The sequence below is a fragment of the Phasianus colchicus genome, chromosome 2 (assembly GCF_987193195.1).
Source record: "Phasianus colchicus chromosome 2, bPhaCol1.hap1.1, whole genome shotgun sequence".
Lineage (NCBI taxonomy): Eukaryota > Metazoa > Chordata > Aves > Galliformes > Phasianidae > Phasianus > Phasianus colchicus.
Window position 1 is genome coordinate 63482679 of NC_143437.1, and position 16824 is coordinate 63499502.

At 38.5% G+C, this 16824-nt stretch overlaps 2 protein-coding genes across 2 annotated transcripts; both read right to left on the reverse strand.

Moving 5' to 3' along the window:
- Positions 1 to 551: 551 nt before the first annotated feature.
- Positions 552 to 9070, reverse strand: RWDD1 (RWD domain containing 1). The gene is made up of 7 exons (XM_031610948.2): positions 8912 to 9070; positions 7499 to 7564; positions 5823 to 5953; positions 4706 to 4849; positions 3595 to 3727; positions 2175 to 2237; positions 552 to 864 (listed from the first exon to the last, which is right to left on the reverse strand). Exons 1-7 carry the CDS (start codon positions 8982 to 8984, stop codon positions 752 to 754), a joined length of 723 nt encoding a protein of 240 aa, XP_031466808.1. The 5' UTR covers positions 8985 to 9070; the 3' UTR covers positions 552 to 751.
- Positions 9071 to 9965: 895 nt separating this feature from the next.
- On the reverse strand, positions 9966 to 13694 carry CALHM4 (calcium homeostasis modulator family member 4). Its single transcript, XM_031610947.2, has 2 exons — positions 12911 to 13694; positions 9966 to 12093 (listed from the first exon to the last, which is right to left on the reverse strand). Exons 1-2 carry the CDS (start codon positions 13466 to 13468, stop codon positions 11707 to 11709), a joined length of 945 nt encoding a protein of 314 aa, XP_031466807.2. The 5' UTR covers positions 13469 to 13694; the 3' UTR covers positions 9966 to 11706.
- Positions 13695 to 16824: the final 3130 nt, after the last annotated feature.

Below are 16824 nucleotides of genomic sequence, written 5' to 3' on the forward strand. Positions count from 1 at the left end.
AAAACACTGTTACTGCATTCTGCGCTCTGACAGTGTTCTCACATTCACTGTTGCCAAAAGCAAATTATTTTTTCTATCATGGAAGTTCACTGATTCACAAGAACTTAAAAAAAAAAAAAAAAAAAAAAAAAAAGCTTTTTAAACACATCAACCATTTGGAAATCAACCATTTCATTCTGAGACTGCAGCAAACAAAATTTCACTCTAACATGTAAGTGGTTTCCATTCAACATTAAAAAGTATACGCCTTATTAAAAAATGACTAGTGCTGCCTATCTACAGTTGTTCAGCTAAAAATTTGGGTTATCAGAAGTGACCATCATTTATTGCATTATAAAATTTCAAAGAAAAAATCCTGCACAGCACGTAAACCGTTCTACTCAATAAACTTTCTCATGCATTTCCTACAAAGAAGAGAGCAGAACTCAGCTTCCGCATGCAGGTATGTTTAACAATCACCATGCCATCTTTTCCTTCTTGCTTGCTGTCACTTCTCTTCAGAGGACACTTAAAGAAGTGGAGGAAAAAAAAAATAATCAGAAGAGTATGTCTCAGTTTTTAATGTGAAATATAAGTCAATTTATTTATGATGATAGTCATCAGAAGACCATACTCCCAGATGTAAAATACTTTTTTTTCTTTGAAAAAAGGAAAATCAATACACATTACTACAACCACAGATGCTGTGGTTTTTCTGCCTCTCTCTCCTTACATAAGTCCATACTGATGACAGAGCCAGTTCAAAGAAAGTCTAATCACTATCTAAATTAACAGGGTTGTAGTCAGGGTCATCTTCTTCATCCTCCAACTCTAAATCATCCATTTCTTGGAATAAAGATTCATCAACCTCCACGCTGTTTCCAGCTACAAAAAAGAAAAAAAAAAATTACACGAAGAGAAAAAAAATACCTGAACAACAAATTCAGTCTCTGAATACAAACAGTACAAAGTGCATATATGTATATTATATATATATATATATATATATATGTATCACACACACATGCAATAAGGAACATCAGATCATATACAATTATCCTTTAAATTTTCTCCATGAGAAAATCTGAAAGGCAGATAAGTAATTCAGAGGGCACTGATATGTAAAAAAAAAAGAATACTTTAGATTTAAATTTTAAAAGTAAGCTGAAGCCTTCTATGCTGTCACACTTTCTTCTAAAATAGATAAAGCTTAGGAGCAAAACTTCAGAACCACTACTACTTTATTTGCATCTATCAATAGCGACATCTTCTGGCCACTGAACAAGGTTCTGTTTTTCACTGCCTTTGAAGGAGACTTTTTAACTGCTTCTATCTAGATAACACATTAGACTGTAGCAGCTGCAAAAATTAGTGTTAATTATCAATAACTTCAATTTAAAATTACAACACTAATCTGTGCAGGAATTTTTAAATAATGGACAGCAACAGGATTAAAAGTTAACATTAAAAATTATATTCCCATAACTTGGGAACAGAGCCCAAATACACAGAGTCTATTCTTCTCTTGAGGTAGAAAAACCCATCTTCACTTTAAGCACTTTAGGAGGAAGGCAAAGTTAAGCATGTCCTCTAACTAGAAGAAACAACTTCTTCATGACTGCCATTTCAAGTTTATATTCACTGATGTTTAGAACTTCATCATTCTTATACATGTGTGTTTCTGCTATACTATGAGATAATGTTGCTGCAGTAAATAATTGCCTTAACTCACAATCAGTCTTTTGAACTAGGACAAAAAAGAAGGTATAGAAATAAAATAAGTAATATGTGACTGTGGTGGATTTATTTATCTCCAACAGTTTAACAGCTTTTGGCACAGACTTACAAAATTTTCAGCTAGGATCAGGGAATTTTCTCAGTAAATAAACTAACCTGTACAAAACCATAAAAAGGAATTGCGTTGCACAAAGGCAAGTAATATTTAATTTGATACACACGATGTTTGTTATTGATGTTGATCTTCAGGGAGAAGAAAAGAGAACTTTAAAAACTTTAAATGGAAAGAAATTTTTTTTCTGGGGAGAATAAAATTGCTTTTGTTCCATCGCCAAAACGTACTTTTCAGAAATGTTTTCCAGTTAAAAGTGATACTGACATAAGATTTTAGTCAGAATTAGAATGTTTACATGTTTTAAGCCACTGTCTTTCAGATGCAGAAACAAACAGAAATTTACCTTCCTCCAAGAACTGGATGTCAGATGTATCAAGGTTGTGATCCATTTCAAACAGCTGTTTCCCTAGAAGTTAAAAAGTATATATTTCAAAATGCTGTTTGGTTATGTAACTAACAATCTAAGGCAATAACAGTACACTACCTTAGGCTATACAGATTAACCAGTTTGAAATGTGGCTGGGAAAATTTACACCATCTCACAGTCTTTATTCAGTCCTCATCTTGTATTCTACAGTAAATCTTTGGGAACTGGACAGATTAAGCTACCTCCTTCATATGAAAATCAAGTTGGATGTACATACCAGTCACCAGCTCCAACTGTGAAGGAAGCATCACATAATGCAAAGCAAAGCCTTTCTAATTGGGAGGTGGGGAAAGAAAAGTTCAAGACATTCTACAAGCCTTTCCATCTGCATTTGCATTGTTTTTTTTAATCTTCTATCAGGAAGACTGCTTGATACTTCAGGTAAAACACTCAAAGATACCTTTTTCTTCTACTGGAGTACCTCACAAAATCTGAAAATAAGCCTTTTTTACTTTTGTAAGGTGGAGTTCCTATAAACTAGACCATTAAAGAGAAAAACAGCATGATAACAATTTCAAGAACAAAAAAACTAGAAGTCTGATTTCTACTGAGCATTAGAAGGTACTATCATAGCCTCCTTTTGCCATGCAGCATTACCACACAATCATATCAGTTATGTTTTCTGATGTATTCAGGTTAAAAAGTGGATTTATCATCACAGGAGAACCAAAGTCCAAAGTTAAGCTGTAGAGAGTGTGGAGAATGCTATCTAAGACTTATTTTTGTATACAGGTGCTCTTAAAATCATTTCTTCTGCATTTTTTTTTCCAGTGGATAGAGTTTGGATTCTGCTGGATTGGGATCTACAGACAACACATCCTACAACTATAATTATGATAGCTCTTCTCCAAAATACTATAGGAAAACTACCATTCTCACTAGGCATCATAAGCTTGTTGCATCCACTAGACAGCCACTGTGTTTCTTCAGTTCGTCTGCAACATCCCAAACTCCTACATGCCTTCGAATAATTATAAGTCATGGCATGATCCAACACAAATAAGACCAATCACAACACTGCTCAGTGTAGATTCTTTCTGTTGTTTGATAATCCCCAGCTATTTATGCCAGAGCAATACTCATCAGCTGGAGCTCAAAGCAGTAGACTGCATAAAATCAAAAGAAGCTTGAATACACAGCTTAGGAATCTTAATGACTTCACTAGAAATCTTGACCCACCAAAGAGCTCAAGACTTGGAGAAACATAAACAATAATAATTTAATATTGCATTAAAATCTTGTTTACTATTACCATCTTTCAATGTAAGAATTATTTTTAAGGCTTATCATGATAGTCTGAGAACACTGCAGTTTCAGGTACAGTTTTAAGTCATACCACTTAATTTATTTTTGCCTGCTTGTTCTTCTTCTTTCATCTTTTTTCTTTTTATTTCTAGGAGTTCCGCATCAAACTTTGCTTTCCAGTTCAGAAAATTCTCGATTGTAACAGGAGTGCCATGAAAGCGTTGCTGAAAAAAAAAACCAACAGAAAACAAATATGATCAATTAGCAAAACTAGGAGTGAAGATGAGCATTCTCTTCCTTACTTACATTGCAGCATCCCAGAAGCATTTGCTTGCTGTGAAGCATTCTCAGAAATTAACTCTAACCCCAAGTACATACAAAGAACACATTCTTGCTTGTTTCTATTCTCCACATGGGTCTCTCCCTTCAGAGAGCTGCAGAGAGGTGGAAATTATAGAAAAACACCAAGTAATACATTTGAACCTACAGTGCAAAAGCTTGTAACATATCAATAATGAAGGTTATGCTTAAGTAGGCAGCACTTATCAACTCCTACATGCAATCTAGACTGAAACTTTCTATAAAAAAATAGATTAACTGTTCTCTCTCACTGACAGACACAAAGGGTTGGCAGGGTTTTTTTTTCCTACTATTTCAGAACACCAAATATTTCATGTTTCATCACCCTCCAGCTACTGAAGAAAGTACATAATCAGTAGTTAATGCAGCACATCCCATGGATAGAAAAATTATTCCATGCTGATTGATGGAAAGTACCTGTGCAGGGAGGACAAACCACATCCTGAAGACTGGTCCTTACTGCTTCTGCTCCACAAAGAAAGACACGCTTCTTCAGAACAAGAGCAGTCTGTGCACAGCACTACATATTCTATCCTTTTTTACTTCCCACTTCAAACAAGAAACTGACTACAGAGACTTTGTTTTCACTTGGGAAAAAAATCCCTGCCCCAGTCTTAGGAAGCAATGCTGGAGCAACATGCAACACGTATGTGAAAAGACTGCTTTAGAAAGTGAGGGAAAAAATAAAGATCTTTGAAGTGCAATGAACTACCTTGTTCTAGTTAATACCTAAAGGCCACAACTTTGGGCTAGATGTTACTCTTCTACTACAGCTCAGAGTTGCTTTGCACCAAGCCCATGCATCAAGTTAAATCTTTAGTTAGAAAAAATATTTTACATACTTTCTCTTCTTCTTCTGCTTCTCTTTCTTTCTGTTTCTTTTCCTCTTCTCTTCGTGTTTTTATTTGATCCACTATTTCATTTAATTTCTCCTGTACTGCAGACACTAGAGTGAAGATCATTACCATTCCCAAATTTTCTTCTGCCTACAACACAAAAAAGGCAAACTCAAGCAGGAGAACCCTATATCTTCAGAAGCTTAATACATATATCTGTTCAGAAAGCAGAATTGTGTACATACACACAGATAACACAGCTGAGGTACTCTACATCCATTTCAAAGTTCACTGTAAAATCCAAGTCAATTGGCCAGATAAACAAGTTAAAGTCACTCTCAAATGAATGAGTAAGTAGCTAAACATTGATGATGATAATGATATGTCATCAGCATATTCTAGACACCAGGGGAGCTTCTTCATGGATTAAAAAAAAACTACAGTAGGAATACAAGTTTATAAAATTTAGATTTTAAGAAACAACAGACACTCAGAAACTATGTTCTCCCTAATTCCTTAATCCCTTACTCCCTTACATATGTTCCTTTCAGGTGGGACACAATCAAAAATCACCAGCTGCTGGAATAAAGGTGTAAAATGTAAACTAAAAAGAAAATGACTTTACAGCCATTTTAAGGCAGATAAGATTTGTCAAGAAATATTTAAGTCAACAAGAATATTTCCTCTATATACCTTCACAATGCACTGTCACTGATACGAAGGGTCAAAGAGTACTTTTTCTCGATCCAAAATACTTATGTTATTGAAATGTAGCTTTTTTTTGTTTCTTTCCAAATAAAACTGAACTGAATTAGCTTCACAAATACTATTTATACACAGTTAAATGAATTCATCTTGAGATAGAAATGCTAGGAGGGGAAGCTGTAGAGCCCTTCCATTTCTTTATTTTACATGTGCACACTGAAATTAGCTCTGTATTTTACGTTAACGTCATTTACATCACTAATGCCATTTACCAAACCCAAATCTCAAAGTCAGCCCTTACAGTATGGAAGGTATTTCAAATCAGTAAGTCATCTCTCAGAAGACAACTGAATTGAGGGATAAATTCTGACTAAATCAAGTGATATCAAGATAAATTGAGATATTCCATTTTACTTACCTGCTGTTCCAACAGGTTTATTATGCCTGTGACATCATTATCTTCAAGATTCTCCTGAGAGACAATTTCATAAAGGGGAGTTTCATCAGGGTATTTTTCTCTGTAGGTAAACTTAAGGGTTGTTTGGACATCTACAAGACAAAAAAATACACATTACAGTGATTATCTTACAGAATTATAATTGTACATTTTTCTGTTGCATCAACAGCCTAAGTATTTTAAGATAGGAAAAAAACTTGTCTTAAAGGAACAGTCATCTTACACACATATTACATCATACAAAAAAAATTTAAGTATAATGCAATATAATACCACTAAGACTGAAATTAACCCTTACATAAGCTATTCCAGACTATTTATGTCCGAGAAGACTTTAGAAAGAGTGCAAATTTTTCTGTGGCACAGTGGGTACCAGTGTGATAACCTCTTTTCCCTGACATTCCACTTAACGCTGGAGAAAACGAAGCAAGAGTCCTAACAACAAAACCTAGAGAGAATCTCAGCATATTACTGCTTTAAATTCTGCACACCTGGTTGGAGCAACAACCAGTGTGGTAGTTAACAGCTCCACATACAACATACGACAAAAACATAAATGCCCATTAGACATTAATAAGCAAAGAGGAAAACTGCCTAAGGAACACACATTCAATCTGATGTTACTGAAAGCTAGCCTAGCAAGGAAATAAGGCCAGAAAGAACTACATTCCTTCCTTTCATGCATCTTGACAGAATACCAGTTCCTTCAGTTCATGACTCACAGTTCTGGCAGCTCAGTTCTCCCTTTAACACACACTTGCTCCAGACAGGGCTTACTCCTTTAAAACCGAAGGAGATGGCAGCAGTTTCTTTCCTCTAACTCATGAACACAGAATAACATCTCTCAAACTTATCTGGAATGAAATTCGCTAAAAACAAATTCACGTAATCACTGATACCAAAAGAGCAAAAGCATTTTTGGACATGCCAGAGGGCAGAAGTACTTCAGAGTATCATACAGACTTTCCATGCCAGAAGAGCACCAGATGCTGATGGAACCATAAGCAGTCAGTCCTTTCATAAAGAGAAGGTGCTTAGGACAGATACTTCACTAGACAAAAGAGCTTTCTGCATTTGCAGCACCTTATTTTAAAGTAGTTCAGAATATGTTTTTCTCCATCTTAAAAAGATATATTGGAAGAAGGAATAAGGATATCTTCCACTGAATAAGCCACTGCTCTGAACTTCGCTGCAAGGAACTGTTCAGGCTATCAGCCTAAATGGTTATCTTTCAGAAACTGCTCCACAACAATAAGCAAATCAACATTTATGGCAACAGGCACAGAAGAGACCAACCATTCTGGTGCCAGTATGAACAGTTTAGGCAGGTTCCTAACGCTACATGAACAAAAAACATCACAATCAATATCCACAACTTTTATATACTTGAGAGAAAGATCTTTATTCTTACCTACCTCTTGCAAGACAGCAACAATGTTTCTTACAGCAGCTTCATAAATGTAAGATACTTAAAGAAGAGGCAGACTTTGGAAAATAGCCAAGTATATGGAAACACACACTGAAACAGCTTATATATACACATACATATATATATATATATATATAAAAATATATATAAACTGGAAAGTTAATATGCAGGAAGGGAGGTTATTCTACTTAAGACATAATGAACTTACTTTCATCATTTTCACCTGCTTCCGATGTCACAGTAATTGTGAAGGTCGTTGGCTTTTCTGACAACACTGTTAAAAAAAGAGAAAAAAAGATACGTTAAATCAGAAAACTACTTTACATAATTAAAACTGAATTTCTCTAGGACTAGTAAGGTAAACAAGCCTCTTGATACAGTGTTAGAAGCCTTTAAAATTCATTAAAGGGTGCTTTCTAGTTAACTGCTGTTTTCTACGTGATGTGATGTTTGAAATTCTCTCTGAATGACAGCATATAACATCCACAATAGCAAGAAGTTAGCAAGAGTACAGACCTACCTACCACTAAGTGACTTGAACTAGTAAAAGCAAATATAAGCAGAAAGGTCCCAAAGCCAGTTCGCTTTATTGTGCTAGATAGGTGCAATGGGTATCCAGTCCATCCAGTATATCTGTTCCTACCACTGTATTTAGGGCGGCTTGAAGTAGAAAATGATTCTTAAAACAAAAAAATGAGATGGATGATGCTTTCCTTCAAGAGTTCTGGAAATAACCTAGAAAAGGGGGGAATTTAAATAGTCAGTACAAAAAATTAAATCCATCAGCAACCATGTTCACCTGTAAAAGTGAAGTAAGGCTTTGTTTATTGCCCACCTGTGAAGGAGGCAGCTAAAAGACAGACAGTGGCTCTTAACAGACCAAAAAAAAAAGGCAAATCTATATTCTGCTGTCATGGAATAGATGGTTTTACCTCATTGCTAAAGCGTGCACTGCAGGTGAAATCCCTGACTAAGGATTGTTCTGTACCACTGCTGTAAACTATAACCAATCTAGTATTTGTGATCTAACACTGTTAACTGAATTTTGCCCAACTGCTTATGTACCACCACTACAGCCTTTTGTGCTCCCTCTTCTTCATGGGCATAAGTGCATTATTACCCGAGCAAACAATAAATCACAATAAACACTCGACTACGTGAAAGCGTATTAGTCTCTGACTCAGCATCCTTAGCTACAGGACACAGGTCCACGTTGCTTTAACCTAAAAACGAAGGCATCAGAAGCGTTTCCAGATTAAAGCAATAAACAAACGCAGCGGGCAGACGGCGGAGCGAAGTTAGCGCGGCTAAGATGAGGCGGGACGTGGGGCGAGCAGATACTGCGCAGGTAGGAAGGAGAGAACGTGCAGAAATCTCACGCACAAAGCCTTCAATCGCTGGACAACCGAGAGCACATCCCGCGCACAGACAGTCCCAGTCCTGGAACTGAGGCACCCCGGCACCACACACGCTTAAGGACCCCGGACACCCCACGCTCCACTCAACCTTCACCCCGAGAGAGCCGTAAGAAAAGGGGCGGCAGGCAGCGCCCCGTACGCGACCGGGCCTCCATCGCCTCGCCGCGGCCGTGCAGCAGAGCAGGACCCGCTCCGCGGCTCACCCGTGAACGAGTCCGGGTAGATGGACTCCAGGGCCTCCAGCTCGTTGCGCTGCTCCTCGCTGTAGTCCGTCATCGCCGCCAACGGCCGTGGGCCGCGCACACCGCATGCGCGCCGCCCGCCGGCATCGGCTGGCGGTGCCTGGCGCCGGCCGCGCGCGACTCGCTCGGCAGTGGATTGCTTTGGGCTGAGGGCGGCGCTCAGCGCGGGGGTCGTGGGTGTTGGTGGCGCCTGGCTTTGATCTTCTCTTGTTTTGTTGAAATCCGCTTTCCTTGGGCAGCACGCTTAAGCAGCAGTAGTTGAGGAGCTTGAGGTTCAGCCCCTGTTGCGTGGGCACCTGCGGACTCTACACGGAGAGTTCAGCATATGCAGAGTTACTTTAAAAAGACATCGCTGCTGTTGGATCGATGTCGTTCTTCGGTTGGAAACCCATAGGGGGCAGTAGGCTGAAGGGTATTCAGAACTTGAAAGGTATTCAGAACTTGCTCTCGGGGCAGCTGACCGACACCTCAGAGCGAAATTGGAAGGTCCTCTGGGGTAGCAGGTAGCGCAGGTTGGAGTTACAAGGCACCAACAAACATCTCGGGGGGTTTTCACAGTAATTTCAGGAGTTACACCGCACAGATGGCATAACTGTGTGAGCATCGCACAGAAATCAAAGCTGGCACACCGTCACCCAGTGTGGGCTTCCTGCAAGGGTGGGTTTAAGGGTTAATGGGCACCAGACACCTATTGGCACTTGTTGCATTGCACTGTGTAAGGTGCATCCACTTCCTGAATTTACCACTGGCAGTTTTCCCTCAGACGTATTTTTACAACCCTGGGGTTACAGGAAGCTTTCCTTTGCTGTAGAAATAATCATTTTCAGTCTGAGTGAGCAAACTGCAGTTCTAAATTGATTTGGGGTAAGATGACACCAGTGTTAGCAGACACGGGCTGTTCAGTGCCCTGTGGATTTTTCTCTAGCTTCAAGTTCTTTAGGAAGTGATATCTTATTTCATTACCAATCCACGACATATTTCAGGAGCAGAGAAATGAAGTGAAATGCACCATAAATCATAATACTATAGCTGTATTTAATGCTATGGATTAGCATATCCCAACAAGACAATGCTATGCATATTAGCAGGCTAAATTCACAATGACAGCTAAGGTTTGTTATTCAGATTTTTTTAAATAAACTCTAAAAAACAAAGGAAAAACATCAATTGAGACAAAGTTAAAGTCATTTTTAAAAGATTCATTTTAAAATTACAGTTTCACTACAAGTAAGAAAGAGGTTAACAGCTCACTTTCTCTTTTTACAAATTTTGCATCATTTCATAGTGGCACTGTAAAACAAGGTACAAAGTAGAAGAAAAAATCACAACAGGTAGCAGCTAGCTTTTGTTACTCCAATCAGAGAGGGAGGAGAAACTTTCAGATACACAAAGCAGCTGTACATTTTCCAGATTGTGCATAGTGTTCCATCTTCAAAAAAAAAAATCCACAAACCAAAACCAAACACCAATGAATTTAAAGTGAAATTAGAGATTGTATTCCCTAACAGATGCTTTGCTTCCTAAGCTGATCATACATACCATGCAGTATAATAGAAACTTTAGGATTCAAGTGAAATGTGATATTTGTAAAATTTTCAGTGATATATGCATTATTCCAGTTACTCAGCATATTCAGCTTTTTCAAGTCCATGTTTAGAAGTTCCTCAAAGGAAGAGCAAACACACTTAAACAAGACCTGCTACTTAGCATGCTCTCAACTCCTGTACTTTGTAAGGGAAAGTGCTACATGTATTTTTCTATTTTAAGACTGTTCTTTTGTTGTTGTTTTTAAATAAAATAACAAAAACAAAAGCAAATCCCCAGTAGGTTGCATCCTATGTCCTAACCTATAGGTAGATAGCACACAGTCCACAGGCCGCATGCCAATTCAGGGAGAAATGATGACAGCAATAACTGTGGGCACAATAGTATGACAGAATTTTAACATTTTCAAAGGCAAAGCAAATTTGACTTCAGAAGGATATTTCCCTACGTAGTAGGTCAGCTTACTTGTAAAGTCAGACACAAAATAGGAAACTGACCTTGCTACTGCTTCCACTTAAGAAGCGCTCAAATTCAAGTTTCCACATGTAAAGTGTCCTTTTTGTTTTCTTCCCCCCCCCCCCCTTCCCTTCTTTCTTTCCTTCCCCCTCCTCCCCTTTTAACTGCTATATGATTCATCCCTCCTTCTTGCACATCTCAATTCTGCTAAAAATATCAAGTGCCCACTGAAAGTTTTCGAACCACTTTATCTGTACTCAGCCTTGGTTGAGGAGGTGTTCTATCCACATAGGAGAAAGTGGAAGAGGAAAAATAAAGTATTTGTACTGGAGGTCATTAAGACAAAACTAGATATCTTCTACTTCATACAGAGTGGATCAGGCTCATAGAATCTAATCAGAGTCTACTATTAAAGATTTTTTAACAAGAGGGAAGAGAAAGCATTTGAGTATAGCTTTCTTACCCTGTGAAACTGATCCCTTTTACAGAATTGTTAGAAAGTGAAGCTACAGCTTGAAACAGCCCACCCCAGTCAGATGAGGCCTCTGACCTCTGCATCTCACAGGAGTCATACGCCATCAGGAGCAGTGTATAAGCATCTGAAGATCTACATTAACAAAGTACTTATTCATGTCCTTTATGTAATAAGGTATTAGAAAGCTCCATCACAGTTCAAGTCTAAAGCAGAGCTAGACACTCCTGATTTTTCCCACAAGGTGTTGGCGGGGACTCAGAACCTCACAGCTAAGTTATGGTCAGGGGTCTTCATTAAGCTTCAGATATTTTCTGTCTGCTGAGTCCTTGAGTGCCCAGTCATGGAGGAGGCTGTAGTCATAATGCTCCTCATCCACTAATTTTAGGAAGGCCAGTCCAGAGATAGCTTGCCACTCCCTGAGTGATGGGATACGGATTTCATTTATATTTTCATTTCCTGGGACAAATCCAAAGAACTTCTTTACATGCTTCATGGCATAGAGCTTGGAGTGCTGGTCTGTTGCTTCGTCAAAGAGCTCCTGCTCATTACGGACATAGCTGGTCCAGTACCTGAAGTGCAGAAAGCTGAGTGGGGAGAAGCAGCTTGCCAGGCAGTAAGACAGGAAGACAGTGATGACTACCACAGCAATCAGAAGCCAGCCTGCCACCTTCCAAAACAAACAAGATCACAGCTGGAAGAACCTACAGTGGTACTTTCTGGGCATAAAGAATAAAATAAAAATCTAAGACAATCTCTACTTGCTTTTCCTGAATAAGGAGGCTAGCAGAGGATAAGCATGGCTTGTATCTATTCCCATCACACCCAGTCCCTGACTACTGCAGACAGATGTGTCATAAATTCATTTCTTCCCATCAAGTTTAAGGAAGACCTGATGAATAACTTAAGGATATTGCCCCTACAGCTACTATTGTGAATCTGCAACATAGGAACCCTCTAATTCCTAGCCCAAGTTACCTTGTGCAATATTTACAAGCAATTTTCCTTGAAGTAATAATCTTAACATTCCTCCTACTTCTAGCTGGAATATTAAATTATAGATTCAAGTCTGACCTAAAAAACAAACAAACAAAAACAAACAAAAAAATCAGCAACAACAGGACTTTGGTTTATGTGGAGCTCTCACAGCCTGGACCCCTTAGTCACATTTCTTGTGCTTGAGTACAAGAAGCTTCCTTCCCTTCAGTGGCTCTTGAACTTCCATTTATCTTACGTGGTAGTGCTTCTCAAGATACAAGAATGCATCTTCCAGTAGCAAAGGTCAGAAGTAATATTTACGTACTGGATTTTCAATTCCACCTATGGGAACAAGGCAGGCTCCACAAAACACAGAAGAGATTTAGTAATCAAGGCAGAAGACATTGATCCTGTTCTATCCTCACCCCTTGTCTGATGAATAAACTGTGGTGTCATTACTAGATCTACAGACAACAGCTTTCACAGCAGAAACAATATAGATTACTCACCTGTGACTGGTACCGGAGCAGGAGGATCACTTCATCTCTCACCCTGCTCAACTCTGGTGGAACTAGCTGACTACAAGGAAACGCAGCCAAAATCCTCTGGCGTTCACTAATAGTCACATTAGGAATATCTCCATAGTAATACACAGAGACATACTCACTCACAGCACACACGTAGTAGGAGCCATTTATCAGAGTGACTGCTAGCCATGTCACTGGAGCAACCAGTGCTCTCCCAGTGATACTGCACAGTACAAAGCAGGTCAGCTTGCACTGCAATAACTGATTCCATGTGCTCTCCGTCAGGAGAGGAGACCTCTTGCCTGTAACCAGCCTCCAGGTCTGGTTGTTCAGAGCATAGCCAATAACCAGAAGAATCAGTGCAGGAACGCCCAGGAAGGCCAACCCATAGATGAGGTTCTGCCCCACATGACAAGGACAGCTGAACGTAAAGAAAGAGAAGAGTTGCTGCCCACCAATTGTCAGTATTGCAATTATAGCATTAGCAATAACCACCTCTTTGCCTTTCAGAAAGGTTAGCCACTTTGGAAGGAAGGTCATTTTAGATCTCACTGTTTACCAGATAGATCCTCTTGCATTAAGTCAATGATAGCTTTTAGTTATAGATAACTGATATTAATGGTAGACTAGAACAGAAACAAACCAATCCCAACAGCTTAAAATGTAAAACAATAACTAAAAAAACCTCTAACACAACAACAGAAAGCCTACTAGTCTTTCTTCTCTAATTAGCTTCTGACTGCTCAATAAAAGACATAGCCTTGTTTACTAGCTTTTATTTACTTGAAGATATTCAGTCATGTGTTTTAACTGATCCAGTAATTTCTCTCAGCAGTTTGAGGACATTCATAATTTAGGGAACTGTGAGCTCTGCCAGCTCATTGCTAATTGGCTGAAGCTACCAATCAGTCCTCACTGCCTGATGGAGGACAGGCAGTGCCAGCAAATTAACGTCTATCCTGCCAGGGTTAATTGGTCAGCTGTTTTGCAATCAATGGTAATTAGCAGAAGCATGGCATGAGGTTAGGAAAAAAAATACTGAAAAAAAGAGTAAAATGGATTGTTTTCAACTATTCTTCATTAAAAAAAAAACACACACAACAACCATTGCCTTGCTAAGTGGACTGATAAAAGATAAAGCAGCAGAGATATTTTAAAATGCTTCAACATTAAAATAAAAATGGAAAATATTCAATAAGCTGCACAAAATTGGGAATCCCAATTCTGTTCACATTTAGTGGTATTTCCAGTTCTGTTTCAGTTTGCTTTCCCAGTACACAAGATGTGGTTAGCTGCTGGACCATGAGGATTTTAGCGTGTCACTTGCAGGGGCAAGAAACTACCATGTCTCACTTACTGGAAGTACTGAACAATCCTTTATGCTATCTCCTCCAGAAAGATTTTCTTTGGCAATCTATAATCTGTTGTTTTCTGCCAAGTCATCTTCAGATGAACTTGTGGTAACAGCTGGCATTTATATAGCATGTTCACAATTTGCATTTTTCAGATTTATATATGTATCATCAATCCCATGCTGTGGACTGAGGTAGATAGAAATTAGACATTTTCAGAGCTGGTTTCTAAATAGTGAAATGCATGATCTGGGCTCTTAGCACCTCTTTCAAATCAAGCCTTAAATACAGGTTCATTTAAAACATGTCACTGTGATGATTTTCTTCAGGTTGCACTTTGTCTAGGTCTTGCTGTCTGGCAGTTCTGTCTATTTCATACTCCAGTCCAATTTGGTACTGAATATGCAAACACTTGTGGAGATTTAGGTTTTAAGAAGTCTAACTGCCTGTAATCCAAAGGTTTTTACAAAGAGCAGGAAGAAGATCCATACAGGCTATGAGAAAATTTATACAGATGATCATATGCAACTTTCTTGTGCTTGACTGCATGACATAATAGAGTCTGACAGCCTCCTCAATCCCCATGAGGAGCAGTTGCTAATAATAACTTCCAGTATAAAAAGTAGTTTTAGCACTCATGGTATCTGCTTGGATAACAGAAACACTCTTGTTGACATAGTGATGTCTTTCCTGTTTTCTAGGCAAGACCCTATTTCTTTAGTGCATTTTTGGGGTGGACATCTGATTATCTAATATACAAATGAGGCCCTTGCTGACCTTTGGCTCACAAAACTGTGTGACACTATTACACAAAACTTAAAGTAATAGAGATATGTGATGAAACATTTAGCAGCACTTTGTCTCTGCTTTTCTGGACTCTGCTGATAAGTTCTTGGCATTTTGGGCAGTGTAGTACCATAACAGATTTCAGTACTTTCTGAATTCTTTTCAGAAACACAATATTTTCAGTACTTTTTCTTTCAAATTAGTGATATTATGTTTTGTCAAAATTTATACCCTTCAGGTTCAGTAGAACAAACTTGTGTGGTTCTCACAGAATTATATTGAAGCTGTGTTTTATAATATTCTTTAATTTTATGTCAGTTCATTTTCAAATTTCCAATAATTGCTACTGAACTCTCTTTTGGAACACATTTAATTTACTAGGAAGCAGGCTTTCCCACACAACACTTGTTTACTCCAGAAGAACATTAGACATGAAGCTGAAGAGGTGAAAAATACTGAAATATTCATAGTCAGCCTAAGGCTGTTAGTGATGCAATTTATATAATCAATTGAACAACTTTTTTTTTTTTTTTTTTTTTTTTTAAATGTTTTCTTTCATGTTGTGCTGGAAAAAAACCCTGCTGGGTCATCCTATTGTGGAACAAATTACAATGTTGAATCCAACTGAGAGTTTGAGCGGCACATCAAACCTTTGAGTAGTCATCTTTGTAGAGGAACCTGGTGTCTTGAGTAGACATCTTGTCTCTTTATCTGATTCTCAGGAGGAGTTAGCACTGAATGCAGTCCAAGATACCACAACTTCAGGTGACACCCGGCTCTCCTCTAAGGCAAAGAGATGCTTGTAGCTGATGTCTGAGGCAAGAAGCAATACATGGGCAGGCAAAGCTTTGTCATGTTCTAGCTTGTCATTTTGCAGGATTCTCTGTCAGCTAAAATTCACTGCCAGGAGTCTCAACAAAAATAAGTGCTTGTTCTGAAGACGTGAAAACTGTTCTTAGGCTACATAGGCTAACCAAGCAATTTCTGTCAACTCGTGCTCAAAATTCTTCTCAGATAGGGCACTACAGGAAAATGGCAGCAATGGCATTGCTTTCTTCATTCTGCTGCCGAAGCAGCAGCCACACTGGCATTTGAGAAAGAGCACTCACTTGTGATGAGAGAGACATGCTCAAATACATTGATTGTTTTTATGTAGCTCCAAATACCACATCACCTACCTTCTCAAAGTTTGAAATCAAATTTATGTGCAAAATATTTAACACAACATTTATCAAGTCAAAGACGAGCAAAAAAAAAAAAAAAAGCCCAGCCCGATATTGCACAAATTTGGACCTGTCTTTGGTGGGAAATGTATTTTATTTTGGTTCAAATAAGTTTTTAAGATACTGAATGCATTAGTGAACCTTATACTGCTCTGCACTCTGGAATATTTCTGTCTGGGAGAAAGACACTGGACTAATGAGGAGATCACATGCTTAGCTCCGGAGGTTTCAGCTTTGCCATAACAGCCAATCTACTGTAAGAGGCAGGGACCTGGTGCCCATGTTTATGCATGCTTTTGAACTTCAGGAGATATTTTGTGTGTATTTATTTTCAGTTAAATGGGAAAGGAGGGAACTGTTATGGTGCTCAAGCAATGTGTCCTACACGAAGTTCTTGGGGCTGAAGGCAAAAACCCTCTCCTGACAAATGCAAAAGGGAGGTAGAGGGCCATACTGACTTCCTCACTATTCAAATTACCTTGGATATATTCTGATAAGTCTATGCTAAGTCTTAAGAAACAGCTGCCAGGTATGT

What these genes read in the sequence shown, in the direction of transcription:
- RWDD1 (XM_031610948.2), bottom strand. Translation starts at nt 8,984, where the DNA reads ATGACGGACTACAGCGAGGAGCAGCGCAACGAGCTGGAGGCCCTGGAG. An exon ending in AGGCAAAAATAAATTAAGTG is followed by an intron (nt 2,238 to 3,594) that starts GTATGACTTAAA and finishes TTTAACTTCTAG; the next exon opens with GGAAACAGCTGTTTGAAATG. An exon ending in CATCCAGTTCTTGGAGGAAG is followed by an intron (nt 865 to 2,174) that starts GTAAATTTCTGT and finishes TCTTTTTTGTAG; the next exon opens with CTGGAAACAGCGTGGAGGTT.
- CALHM4 (XM_031610947.2), bottom strand. Translation starts at nt 13,468, where the DNA reads ATGACCTTCCTTCCAAAGTGGCTAACCTTTCTGAAAGGCAAAGAGGTG. An exon ending in TGCTCCGGTACCAGTCACAG is followed by an intron (nt 12,094 to 12,910) that starts GTGAGTAATCTA and finishes TTGTTTTGGAAG; the next exon opens with GTGGCAGGCTGGCTTCTGAT.